This window comes from Tupaia chinensis, unplaced genomic scaffold (assembly GCF_000334495.1).
Source record: "Tupaia chinensis unplaced genomic scaffold, TupChi_1.0 Scaffold143642_1, whole genome shotgun sequence".
NCBI classification, from domain to species: domain Eukaryota; kingdom Metazoa; phylum Chordata; class Mammalia; order Scandentia; family Tupaiidae; genus Tupaia; species Tupaia belangeri.
The window spans coordinates 72932-87397 of record NW_006203490.1 but is presented as its reverse complement, the minus strand read 5'-3'; the positions used below and the strand labels follow the sequence as shown (position 1 = coordinate 87397).

The 14466-nt window shown below is 34.0% G+C and overlaps 1 protein-coding gene across 3 annotated transcripts in view; it reads right to left on the bottom strand.

Annotated features, from left to right (window-relative positions):
* Nucleotides 1-14466, bottom strand: part of ARB2A (ARB2 cotranscriptional regulator A) — a 473507-nt gene that overhangs the window by 395918 nt on the left and 63123 nt on the right. For all 3 annotated transcript variants that reach the window (XM_006164516.3, XM_027766702.1, XM_027766701.1), the window contains exons 3-4: nucleotides 8927-8992; nucleotides 1780-1971 (exon numbers count right to left, since the gene is read on the bottom strand). In XM_006164516.3, the coding sequence (XP_006164578.1) occupies nucleotides 1780-1971; nucleotides 8927-8992 (258 nt within the window). The remainder of the gene's footprint in view (nucleotides 1-1779; nucleotides 1972-8926; nucleotides 8993-14466) is intronic.

Sequence of the window (14466 nt, the reverse complement as noted above, 5' to 3'; positions counted from 1 at the left end):
TGCATGGAGCACGCTCACTCATAGAACAGACCTGGCAACTTCCCACACAGCCTATAGCAACACAAAGCAATGCCCTTACCACCTGCTCCACCATGGTTGAGCCTCAGCGGCTTCTTTTCAAAGAATCATGAGTTGCCATTATTGAAAAAAGCAGGAAAAAGTCAAGGCAGTGAAATGCTGTTATCCCCCAAACACTATTCCCACTTTTAAGAACAAAATGGCTCATGGTTTTAATGTTACTAGCAAGTTCCTACCTCCTGTTTAGGATATCAATAGACAGTTTGTTCAAAGATGTTTTGGCAAGACTTCCCATATATTCTTTCACCTCAGAAACCTTTATAACAGCAACATATTCTAGAATAGGAAACCTTTAGGTGATCTACAGTAGGCACAATATTATTACATAAAATATTTCAGCAAGCACTGACATGTTGAAAGCCTCTGATATTCCTTACTAAGTTTTATTTTCAAATACTCATTGAATTGTGAACACATTTCATATATAATGTTATTCCTAAAATACACAGACAGGATCTGTTCTAACCACAAACTAATGTGTCAGAGAGAGAAAGTTCATTTTACTATTCATAACCTGAAATATGAAAGTCTAAATATAACATGTTTTGTGAGTTACTTCATTCTAAACTTTATTTTTGTTACTTCAATTCTACTAAAAACACACTACTGACATTAGCAAGCAAACCAAAAGAAAAGTCTTTGTGTTCTTTGCATATGCATGACGACTGGAAATATATACAATTAATCTTAAGAATTTCTACATGCAGCATTTTAAGGGTTTCAAAAATCTATTAATAAAAATATGTTTTTAGGAGCTAGGCTGAGTCTTCATATAATCACTTCAAAGAAAACAGAATAGAGAACATATTTTTAACGTCTGTAATCATTGGAGTATCAAACAATTCCTTTCCAATATTAATTACAAGGATGTAATAATATAGATCTTAGAAATGAAACAAAGTGTATATGAATACACATCCCTAAATAACTTCACTTTCTTACATTAAATCTTAGACAAGGTGCCACTTCACTTTTCCTGAGCAAATTACATGTGAGAGAAACCCATACTTTGCAAAATTTGGCTCTCCATTGCAGATGTGAGAATGAGATGGTAGAATGAAGTAGTAAAACATTAAGATCTAACAATGCTAGGTCAGAAAAACAAGTTCACGATTATAGAAGAGAAGAGCTTGGACAAATTTTAGAGAACCAGTTTCTAAAATTTGGAGTTCAAATAAAAATACTAAAAAACACTATGATTTACCATTTTGTACAACTATGTTTATACTTAAAGCAATCTATTTGTGAGCTTCAAGATTATTTGAAAGAAATGACAAACATTCAGCTATTTCAACTCTTCTTTTAAAGAATAAGGGATTAATTTAAAGTAGCAGATCTTCTTTAGTTTATTAAAGTAAATGAAATAGGCCTAGGTTTACAAAAGTAGCTATGATTTTTTGTCAGATATATTCAATATTGATCAATATTTGCCATTTACTATTTCCTATAATTAAAAAGCAAAAGTATTTTTAAATCTAAACTATTCATTTCAAAGACACTGAACTCTTTGTACGCGCAAGACATCACTGATTTTTGCAACTGCAAAATAATTCAGAAGAATCTTTGATACAAGTAAAATATATAATAACCATTGGTAGATATGATTATGCTTAGGATATATTTTTGAAGAGACTTGCTAAAGTAATATAACATATAATAAAACAGAATTATAAAATGTCAAAAAAATAAAGTTGCACTTACATCCACAGCTCTCTTAATAAAAGGTATCTGTGTGCCACTGTCCAGATCTTCATTTATAATAAGCCTTCTAGCCCACTGACCTGCCCTGACAACACCACTACCATGAATTAAAACCATCAGTTTCTGTGGATTTGTCAAAGCATCCTCACTCATAAAGATAAAACTCTTTGGTTCACTCTCAGTGGCATCTACCTGTAATTAAAAAAAAATAATAAATAATAAATAAATGTTTTCTGATCAGCATGCACATAAATGAGAGAACTAATGGCTACTATAAATTACTGAATGGTTATTACAAAATAAATATTAAAGAACAACTTTGAAATGAAATTAAAATATTCAGTACAGTTTAATGGTTGTATATTATGTGGATAAGCAAGACATGATCACAATTTAAATACAAAACTATGAAAAAGAATATTACAAATAATGTCTCCATTCATCATTACTATATATTTGTATAGGTTGACTACACCTGACCCAAAATGCTTGTGACCCAAAGTATTTCAGATTTTGGATTTTTTACAGATTTTGGAATATTTGCACATACACGATGAAATAACTTGGGGATGGGGCCCAGGTCTAAAGAGAAGATTCATTTTACGTTTCATATACACTTTATCATCATACCCTGAGGGTAGTTTTACACACTATTTGAGTATGGAGCATTTGGACTGCCATGTCGCATGAGGTCAGGTGTGGAATTTTCCAACTTGTAGGATCATGTTGATTTTTGAAAAGTGTCAGATTTTGGAGCATTTTGGAGTTTTAGACTAGGGATGTTCAATCTGTATGATATACATTATCATTATAAATAAGAAAAATGAATGTTTTGAGTGCTTTCTATGCTCTAAACAGCATGCTGTTTTAATAAATGATCTCCTTTAATCACAATTCCATTAAGGTGGTTTTGTTATTGTATTTAGTTATAGATGAAGAAATTGAGGCTTATAGGGTTAAAATAAGTTATCAGACACCACATAGCTATTAAGCCTACAATTCTGTAATGGAAATATACTGCACCTACAGCAGAAAATAGAAAACCCCTTTGGAAGATACATGTAGTATATAATGGAAATCATGCATCAACCAGGAATATTACCAAACTTTTAAAGGGAAGAAGAGGAACCATTGAAAAATTCGAACACCTACTGTTCTATGTGAACGAATTTTCAAATTCTACTTAGAATGTGAACACAAGTACGTAACAATGACCTTATGCTATGAGCATACTCCAAGAACCTTATTTTGTGTGCTAGTTATTGATGAGATGAAAAGTGACTATTTTTATTGACTTTGTACATAATATTTAGGTTTTTAACTAAATGGTGCGTCATTTTGACTTGAAAGACACTAAAGACTTTTGGAAGAAATAACTTCCCAACCTTTTATTACATATGCCATGCACACACTGAGTGACAGTCCATAGCAGCAGTGGCCAGTTAAAGGTAATGGAAACCTTTCTGCAGGTCAGAGTCAGAAACCAAGTCCTGATAGCTAGTAACACACCCCCACGTAGAGAAGGTCAGCCACGGGCTGTGTAATACGACGGGGCTTCCCTCTGTCGACACTGTATTTATATACAATGATCAAAATAATAAGTACACAGAAATTCCAGCTACAGAAAAAAAAAAGCCCTGAATTCTAAATATTTCCAGTGACTATGCCTAGAAAGATAAATATGAAAATCTCTGCTTTGAAATCAGACTGGTCTCAGTAATAGCTGCTTAGGCATTTGTGAAACCGAGTCCAAATGGCAGTTATTTCATCAAGAATAACATGAACGCAGGGCTTAAAAAGAAGTATCACCTTAGTGAGATCTTCCCAGACTGCCCCACTTAATAGATACAAAAGTACATGTAAATAAGTGGAATGGGGTACAGAATATTGCAACAGCAAAGAAAGTGGTGATTTAATAGTTTAATAGTTATCTCCAAATAGCCAGTAGAGCAAATTTCAAATGTGCAGGCCAATGTGGTGGTGGTGAGTAGGTTTATTTCCTTGATGTGTATTAATATTGTATACATACTCTGAAGTCCAACATTGTACCTCACAAAGATGTACGATTACGTGTAAATTAGAAATTACAATAAAACTATTATATAAAAAAGTCCAAATACATCCCTAACTCCCTGGTCCCTGTCCCTCTTTCATTCTCTTCCTGAGCACGCTCTATGAGCTAATATATTGTAGTTTATGTTTTGTTTGTATATTTATTTATCCACCTGCAGATCCCTCCACTGGCATAGGCCCAGGAAGGCACAGAGTTCTCTGTTTCGTATCCAGCTATCGTCCCTGACCCTAGAACAGAGCCTGGCACAGTGTAGGTGCCCAGTAAATAAAGGAATGGTTACATTTTAGGAATAGGAAATGTTATAAAGCATCACCTGTGCCTTCTTTTAGATAAAAGACAGTTAACTAAATAACGCATCCTCTTAAATGGTTATAATACTTGCCTGGTTCAGAAAGCATATACTAAAAATTAATGTATTAACTACAAAAAATTTTTAAAGGGCTGAAGAATGTTAAGAATTAACATAACTGTAACATTAGTAATAGTAAATAAGAACACAGGGGAAAAGGTGAGAAATGTAACCCTATCACATTAATTTCACCTGCATGCTATGTCCAGAGTAAGCAAATCTTAGTGATGACCGCAAATATGACTGAAGTCGAACAGAAAGAGAAGTGAATGAGAGACAGTAAAAAAATCAAACCTAAGAAGAAAAATTCCCTTTTACCAGAAACAGTACATGAAAACAGAAAAAAACGTTCAGTTAAAGTAGCTAAAAAAAAAAAAAAAAAAAGGCAAGAAAAAAATGGTAGGTAGAGTAAAAAATTTAAGAGCAAACCTGCCATTCTACAATAAAAAAACGAGCCACAGAGGTTTTGCAGCCATTCAAATACCAAAGAGTACATTTAAATACTCACAAATAAAATGCCTCTTAAAGTAGGGAGGCCTTAATGGATCCTAGCATGGCTATGGAAATAGTTATCTCTTATATTTACCTTAATAAAAAAACCCTGTAGCTACAGACTTTCCAGTAGGTGCTGATCCCTGTCTCTTTTTTCTCTTTGACTAAGACCCTTGTTACCCAGGAACTGATTCTGTTCTTTAAGCAATGGAATGTTGCCATGTTGAATTCCAGAGTAATCACTTTAAGTGGATGAATACTAGAAGCAGCAGATGGCATAATGATTATGTCACTGGACTCTCACAGTTCAAGTCCCAGACCCAGCGGTTTAAAACTCACGCCAGGCACGTATGTGTGCATGCCCATAATCCCTGGGAAGGTGATTTCTCACTTTCTGTCTCTGTCTCTCCTACAAGTGTGTGCACCTTGTAGCAATAATCTCTCTCTTAAAAGATGAAAAAAAAAGGATGAATACTTATTTTCTAAAGAGAGAGATGATGTGTATTTTTTTAAATATTGTAATACTTAAGAATATTTACGAGTCTATAAATTAAAACAGCTATAAATAAACAAATTTAAACATCCAGAAAAGTTAACTTTGAAATATGAGAATATCAGAATATTGAAGGAAAAACATTAATGAAAACAATGTAATAATATTCATGATTAAGGGGTAAAAGCAATATTTGAGCTGGTCATTAGATACTACTTATTTTAATTTAAAACAGATTCTGTTCATGGGAACTATTATTTACTCTAAATAAAGTTAGTACTAATTTTAAACAGTAAAGTTTAAAATAAATATTTACAAATAAAGTAAATTGTTCTTGATTGTCCTCATTACATTTGGAAATGGCTGTTCCTAGGCCATTTATCTTTAAACAGAGGTAATCCATTAAGTTAGGCTTTCATGAAGAAATACACATAGGGACCAGCAGATGGAATAATTGTTTTGTTGCTGGATTCCCACATGATCGACTGTGGTTTGAATCTCGGACCCATTGGTTTAAAACACACATTGGGTGTGTGTGCGTGAGTGCCCTAAACTCAAAGAGGATAATGGAGGAGAGGGACAGTGGCATGGCCATCTCCCCTGAAGGATTATTTCTTGTTTTCTGTTTCTCTGTCTCTCTGACAAGTGCACATGTGCTATAGCAAAAATCTCTCTCTCAAAAAAAAAAAAAAAGAGAGAGAGAGAGAGACATACACATAAAGGTCATTCCAGCACACCACCTCAGTTTATTGACAAATCAGCTTCAAACACTATTTGGTCAGTGAGATTGCAACAAACAGTATTAGCACTTAACAATTGATTTTTAGATACACATAAACCACATTAATTGTAATATTTCACTTAAACAATAGGTAGTAATAAACAGAATTAAAAATGTATACTCAAATTATTAACTCATGTATCCAATACTTAAGTTACCAATATGTTTATCCAACAGTTTACACAAGTTTGAGATAGTACAATTGAGACTATGTTGTACCAACTTAGGTGACATGTGGAGTAAACCTAAGACGTGATCATGATCTGTACTGTCAAATGGGTTTCTAGAAAGTGCTGTCATTTTTAAAAAAAGTTTTATTTTTCTTTTAAAATATTCTAATTCTAAGACTTAGTTCATCATCAGGGGAAAGAAGTATGGTAGAATTCTTTTAGTAAAATGATCAGCTCTACAAAATAGAAAACAAAAGCATACCCACTGACAAATCTGGGATTTAAGAGAACTTAAATGGGAAAAAAATAATAACCACTGAAGAAAAACTTTACTATTAAGTTGTTGGGAAATTCATGATGTATTTTTCTGCGTGAAAATGCACATGACTTTCCTTTTGATCCAATATATAAAATATGTGATAATTTAAGGAGAGATATTCATTTCCTCAGAAAAAATTTGCTTTGAAGCTTACAGAATAAGGAAACCTTTACTCACCAAACATGGGCATGGTGCTTTTTCAGACCTCATATAATGTAACTCTCTCTACATGTTTATGAAATATATCAGTCTAAATTTCAAATGAGAGGATAATAATTAGATCTACCAAATAAACCTCAGGTTTTCTATGATGAAAATCAGTGAAGCTTAATCATAGAGCATAACCCATACAGCCAATTGTCTTATGATTTCTTCTAGAAATCTGGTGATAGAAGTGAAATTAAGGGTTCCACAGAACTAGAAGTATTGTAGAGTTAAAGGACTTGATATTAAATTATTCTATCAGCAAATTTACCTAAGGCTCTTTAAATATCATTCTTTTCCTTTTTTTTTTTTTTTCTTTTTGGAGAGGTTTTCATTACAGGGGTGTGCGCTCGCCAGCCAGACAGAGAGAGACATAGAGACAGAAAGCGAGAAATCACCCTCCAGGGGGGATGGTCACGCCACAATCCCTTCTCCTCCATTCTCCTCTCAGGATCTTGGGCACGCATGCACACGCGCCCGGCGTGAGTTTTAAGCCACCGGGTCCAGGACGTGAACCGTGGTCGACTACATGGGAGTCCAGCGACATAGCCATTATGCTAACTGCTGGTTCCCTAAATATCTTTCTTTAGAAACGGAAAGAAATAAAATTAACAAAAAATGAAGAACAGTCAAAGTGACAAAATTTTACCATGACTTTCCAAAACACCCAATTTAGTATATCGTAAGATACTAGCCCAAAAGCCAAAACTAAAACAAGAAGCTTAAATTGGAAAAGGCTGGCATATTCATTCCCAAAAGGTACTAAAATGTTGGCTTTTGTATATTTCCAAAGAAAGGAAACTGTCTAAATAAATCAAGGGTTAGTCTACCTATTACACAGAATAATGTTTTATTCACTAGTAAGTCACAAGCACTTAGAACAGTGCTGATCACCTAAGAGATCCTTAAATAAATGACTAATAATGTAGCCCAATTCTTGAGGTTTGGGCTACCTTATAAAATAGATTTTTTTAAAAAAAGATGAGCTTTGGTATCACTTGTGAGATGAATAGTATTAAGATAAGTCATGAACCCTCTCACTTAAAATAAAATAACATGACCCAAGAAACTGTAACATCCTCTTGTAAAATTCCAGGCAAATGAAATGACCTATATTCAAAGTTTTGGGCCTTAAATTAATTACTTTCATCAAGCTTTCCAAATTATTATATACTATAGAATCAGAAAGTTATCAGGGATAGCAAAGACCATCCAATTTAATCCAACCTTCATTTCACATATGAGTTGCTATTTCTTCATTTGAAAGTTTAACATATTTCATGTTTTACAATATAAATAAAAGGTTTTTGGGGCCAGCAGGTGGTGTAGTGGTTAAGGCACTGGGCAATCCCACATGGCTGACCACGGTTTGAGTCCTGGATCTGGTGGCTTGCTTTCTCACTTTCTTTCTCTCTGTGTGTGTCTTTCTCTGGTCAAATGAAAACAAATAAAAGTAAATAAATAATTCTTTAAAAAACATTAAAAAAAAATAAAAGTTTTTTTTAATTTGAGTCTAAATACAAATCTCAAATTTTTTCATTCCTAAATGACAAATGTGAAAAACTTCAAATAATGTTCTGCTTCCCCTCCAAAAAAAGAGCAATGTTATAAAATAGGAAGCATCAAGAAAGAATTTGGGAATATGCAGAGGAAACATGAGTAGAAATAAAACTAATTTTTAAAAATCAAGAAAATTTTAAATATTTTAAAAATTTTATTCATATTTTTGTTTGTTTGTTTGTTTGTTTGTTTAATCTGATGAGAGAAAGAAAGTGAGAATGCCGGTTGCCAGGTCTGGGACTCAAACTGCAGTTGGCCATGTGGGAGTCCAGTGCCTTAACCAGCATGCCACCTGCAGGTCCCAAATATCAAGAAACATTTTAAATGACAGTGAATATTGCAACAGAAAGGGCATTTGTTTATTTCAAATAAGTAAGAAAAAATACATTATTCCAGTGAAACAAGAAAGGACAGAGGGCAAAGTAATCCTTTTAGTTGAGTCATCATTGTCAAAACTATTTGGAAATCAGTATTTCTTCCCCTCACACTAGTAATACACTAACACGTGTTATTTCTGAGAAATACTATGAAAAATGAGATAAGATATACTTTAATCTTACCAATACCAACATACTAGAATCTTTGCATTTAAAGTTATCAGTTCGCCTAAAACAGAAGTTATCTTCTAAACTGAAAAAAGCGATTTCACTTGGAAGTAAACATTTAAGTTATAATAGAATAAACATTGTTAAAAATTGGACTTACTGGGATAGAGATTTTTTTCAAATTACATTCCTTCTCCAGGAGCTCATATACATACTTCGTGATGATCTAAGGAGAGAAATAACATAATGTCTTTCATTATCAAAACTGATATACATTTTGATAACTATTGCAGGTTATTGTTCTGAGTGAATATCTTTTTATCTTGGAAACTACTGATTATCTAAAATATTTTTTCCCCATGGCTCTGTAAATAACTACGGGCCTTAGAACATGTACTAAAGATTAGGACGGTTAATATAAACTCACAAAATTACACAAGACTCTCCCTTTCTCAAAGTGACACTCTGAAAGCCTGTTTTCTTTCTTCAATGTCTCCATAATCTGTTTCCCCTAGAATTTCCATATAGATATTATATTTAATATAACACCTTAGTGATTCTGAATCTCAGCATCCCTTTTGTATCCACGGAATCAAGAGGAAAAAGTTAGAGGTATTATAAATAGAAAAGGAAGCTGATCCAATTTTAGTGGGGAGAAACATGGTTTCATATCTAAAGATGCCCACATCCTAATTCCTGAAACTTCTGAATATGTTATGTTACATGGTTAAAAAAAAAAAGAAAGGCTAGCAGATATGATGATTCAGGTTAAGGACCATGAAATAAGGCCATTATTCAGGGTGAGCCCAGTGGAATTGTCACAAAAAGTTCATGGTAAACATGTATTATGAAAGCACTGTATGCTGATTTTTAAAAAATGTACACTAAAATAAACCTGTACTTTAATTCCATTTTCTCATGAACTTTTAAAAGTCCTTTTGTATAAATTTTTAAGAATAGAAGACTACGGGCTGCCATGTGGTATGGTGGTTAAGGGCTTGGACTCCCTCATGGTCGACCATAGTTTGAGTCCTGCACCTGGCAGCTTGTTTTCTCACTGTCCCTCATTCGCTCTCTCTCTCTCACTCTCTGTCTCTCTCTGGTCAAATTAAAAGCAAGCAAGCAAGCAAGAAAGAAAGAAAGAAAGTTAGTTAAATAAAATCATTCTTTTTAAAAAAAGAATAGAAGACTAGGAAAGAACAGTGAGTCAGGAGATGAAAAGTGAGAAAGACTCAACTGGCTATTGCTATCTTTGATGGAGGAAAAAAGTGACCACCGCTAACAAATGTGGTAACCTCTAGAAAGTAGAATAACCTTCAGTTTACAGCCTGTAAGAAAATGAGTCCTCAGTCCTACAACTGCAGGGAACTGAATTCTGCCAACCACCCAGGTAATCAGTCAGTAGATTTTCTCCTGGAGCCTAAAACAGCATGCCCACATGTTTAGTCTGGTGAGATTCATACGATGCCTGTGAACTAACAAAATTTTAATGCAATACATTTGTGTTGTTTTAAAGCACTAAATTTAAGGTGATTTGTTATAGCAGCAAGAGAAACTAATACACTGTTTATTAATGAAGACAAAGAGGAAAGAAAGTGACTTGAGAATAAAAGCAAAACTCAACAATAGTTTTAGCATTCATTTTTAGGTGTGTTTCTACCTTCCAAAATATTACCTTGGCAACATATCTTAGAGAATAGTTTTAGACACAACATAATTAAAAGTCAAATTTTATAAAACAAAATAAAATTTTTCATTTGTTTTAGAAAATTAAGATATTTTTGTCAATTGCTGTGGTCCTGTATTCTGTAATCTAAAATAGATTACTTACCCTGCTTTCTTCAAGGAGTCCAACTTTTTTTCTATGTGTATGTATTAATTTCATTTTAAAAACAGTATATTATATGTATGTTAGAACAACTTTCTTTTGGCTGGCAATTAATTTCAAAAGCTGTAATACTACATTAGAACTAGGTAATAATCTGTAGTCATTAATCTAATAACAATTGTATATTTCCATGTAGTAATTACAGTTATGGTCATTAAGCCTACTGGAAGGTAGAAGTACTGCAGACTTGAACAAGTAAAATAAAAATATATAGGTCCTTGGGACCAGCAGTTAGCGTTATGGCTAAGTCGCTGGACTCCCATGTAGTTGACTGCGGTTCGCGTCCCGGACCCGGTGGCTTAAAACTCACATCGGGCACGTGTGCGTGCATGCCCAAGATCCCAAGGGGAGAATGGAGAAGAAGGGATTGCGGCATGGCCATCTCCCCTGTGGGGTGATTTCTCGCTTTCTATCTCTGTTATATAAGGAACAAAATGATTGGCCTGTCATTTCAAGACAAAGGGCTTAACTAAATGAAATCAACTAAAATAAGTGGCTTAACATTTCTGAAAATTTCCTATCTGTGAAATCATGAAATACTTTCACATTTAAAGCAACAAGAAAAGCTTCTCTTTCTCTTCCCACCTTTCTATGGTAGGGCAAAATGTCCCACCTCTATGCTCCTCTGGACATTACTGAAATTATCTAACACACTACTTTGATTTTATTTACGTGTTACTCGACTAGTGTTAGAACACTATGATTTGGGTATCTACCTTGTTCCTCTTCATATTCACAAGATAATGTCTATCACAATGATGATACTCTAAAATGGTAAATAAATTCTCCATACTGTCCATTCTGCTACATTTTTTTGAGAGAGATAAATGTTTCAGATTAAAAAACCAACAAACAAAAACCTTTCTAATTGCTAAATTGAGGCTTAGGAAGAAAGCATAAGGATTCATTCATTGCTTTCCAGATTGCATAGGACTACAATCTGCATTTAGAAAAATTTAAAAAATGAAAAGACAGTTTCAAAAAGAGATGGAAAAAGTATTTCTGTCCAGACATCATCTGTGTTCAAATATTCCCTGGAAACTGCTCATAGATGGAAAAGAAAAAGCTTAAGGGACTACATCTGATCTAAAATTATATTTTTATTCTAATAAAGACACAGGACCTTCTGGTTTTAGTCCTATGTACGAAGAGCTTAGAAGTAGTCGCTCTTGACCTCAGAAAAGTAAAAACAGCTGAACAAACTGAAAGTCAACAACTGTTTTGAGACCTACCAGAGAACCGCGCTTTCAGGGAAAATGACTGTCATGAAAACAAGAGACAGCCAAGCAGATATGGAGAATCACAGTGTGCAGAAAGCAAAAGCCCAGGAGCAGAAGTCCTCAGCTGCAGTCAGTACTGAGGAGGGAACAACTTCAACTGCAATTGATTAATTGCTGAAGATTTAGTGCAGACTATCACAAAGAGTTAAAACAAACAAACAAATTAGGAAAGGGTTCAGTTTCAAAAGGGAAAGTCCTTGAAGTTTTGTGATTTTTGTCTCTCCAGGAGCCCTACTAGGTTCTCACTGAGAAGACTGCAGGAAACCCGCTCCTGCTTTCAGCAAGGGAAGGGAAAGTGAACCATTTTGAAATACACCAGAGCTCTCTTGTCCTGAATAAGGCCTGACTTCAAGGGAAACTGTATTTTACCAGAGCCTAACTGACCTGGGGGAAGAGAAATGGCTGATTAGCTCAGGCTTAGAGATCTATAATCTTAAAACTACAGAATGAAGCTCTGGTTCCCACCCCCACCCCAAATTATCACACGACAGGGTCCTATAAAATACAAGGGGTTTAATGTTGACAGCTGTAGACTAACACTCTACTTAAGGTCTACAGAAAACCAAGGACAATCAGGGAGAATAAAAAGGATACAAGCGAGATTTTGGCCTCCAACACCCAGCTCTAGCAAACAGTAAACACAGTTTAACTCAGCTAGATAAACATCAGTCCTCATACTAAAGAACCTCATTTATCTCAGATCCTTTTACTTGATAGACACATCATGTCCAGATCTCAATGAAAAGGTATCAGGCATGCTAAAAGGCAAAACCAACCAGCCAACCAAAAATTCACCAAAGGCTAGAGACAAAACAGGCATGAGAACTAGACTGAAGTATGGCAGAGTTATTGGAACTGTATGACAGATAATTTAACACAACTACAATTAATTTCTTAAGGGCTTTATTGGGAAAAGTGGGCAATATACAAGAACTGGTAATGTAATCAGAAACATGGGAACTCTAAGATTAACAATCAAAAGGAAATGCTAGGTCAAAACCACAGTAACAGAAACCAAGCATGCTTTTGATGGGCTCGTCGGTAGACTGAACATGGCCACGGAAAGAATCAGTGACAAAGGTTTCTCCATAGAGACATCCAAAACTTAAATGTAAAGAGAAAAACCAGAATAAAAGACACAACAGAAGATCCAAGAACTGTGGGAAAATTGCAAAAGGTCTAACTATGCATTTTGATGATACAAGGTGGAGAAGAAACGGAGGACCTACTTGAAGTTAAAATGAATTCAATTTGTTTGGTTAATGACAGACACAAAATATCAGATCCAGGAAGTACAAAGCACATCAAACAGAATAAATACTCAAAAATGACATCTAGCCATATTGCGTTTACACTTTAGACAAAGGAAAAAAGACCAAAGACAAGGGAAAATTTTGAAAGAATCAGATGATGAGGGAGGTCAGCCAGGTCCACCTTATCTACAGATGAACAAGAGCAAGAACTATAATACACAGGACTTCCCCTAAAAACCAAGAACTCTCAGCAATGACGTTTAACTTCTCTTAGCAAGCAAGAAGAGTGAAATAAAATATTTACAGGTAAAATTTTTTAAAAAAAGAAACAAAAAAGTTCTGTACCATGTAAAAATAGCCTTCAAAAGTGAAGGAGAAACAAAGGCTTCCTCAGACAAACAAAAAGTGAGAGTTTGTTTTTGTTTTGTTTTTTTTTTTTTTGCTAGTAGATCTTCCTTGTAAGAAATGTTAAAAAGTCATTTCAGACAGAAGGAAAATAACAGGTCAGAAATTTAGATCTATAAAAATAGAACAGTATTAAAGAAAGAAATAAAGGTGAATAAAACATTTTCTTCTTATTCTTAACTGGCCTAACATATAATAGTTTATTTAAAATAACAATAGCAATAATGCATCAATATTTGGTGATGATAACTTTGAGATAAGTAAAACGAGTGACAGCAATGTTATAAGTGACAACAGGGAGGAACTGAGAATATTCTGTTAATGTTACTTAAACTACCCAGGAAAGATCTAGTGTTAATTTTTAAAAAAGCACTGGAGGAAAAAAACCTACACCTGGTTATTTTCCCAATGTTCTTTTGAGTCCTAAGAAACAGTCATGTGGATAAAATTAAATGAATCCACAATTGAAGAGATAGAAAAATAATTTCAAGATTATATATTCATGCAATAAATCCCTTGGCTACCCAAAGAGTAATGCCCAACAAGGAATTAAAATCTGACTAAACTTTTTGTTCTAGTTCAGGGTTTCTCCATTTAGGGATAAAGGGAAAATTTTAAAAGAGGAGCAGGGATGATCAAAGAAATTGTCCACAGAAACGGAAAAATAAAGTCTGATAAAAATTACTTCTCAATGGAGTACTTCCAACAGAAGCATATTCATCCTGCTATAAATTTACTCTTGATATTTATTGAGCACTTGATGTGCTTATTATACACCTCATTCATTTCAACTTTACTTCTGGTTCTTAATTAGATAAGAAGCTAACATTGATACCCTTTACTCTTGTAGAAGCACTGAAATTATTCTAGCAGA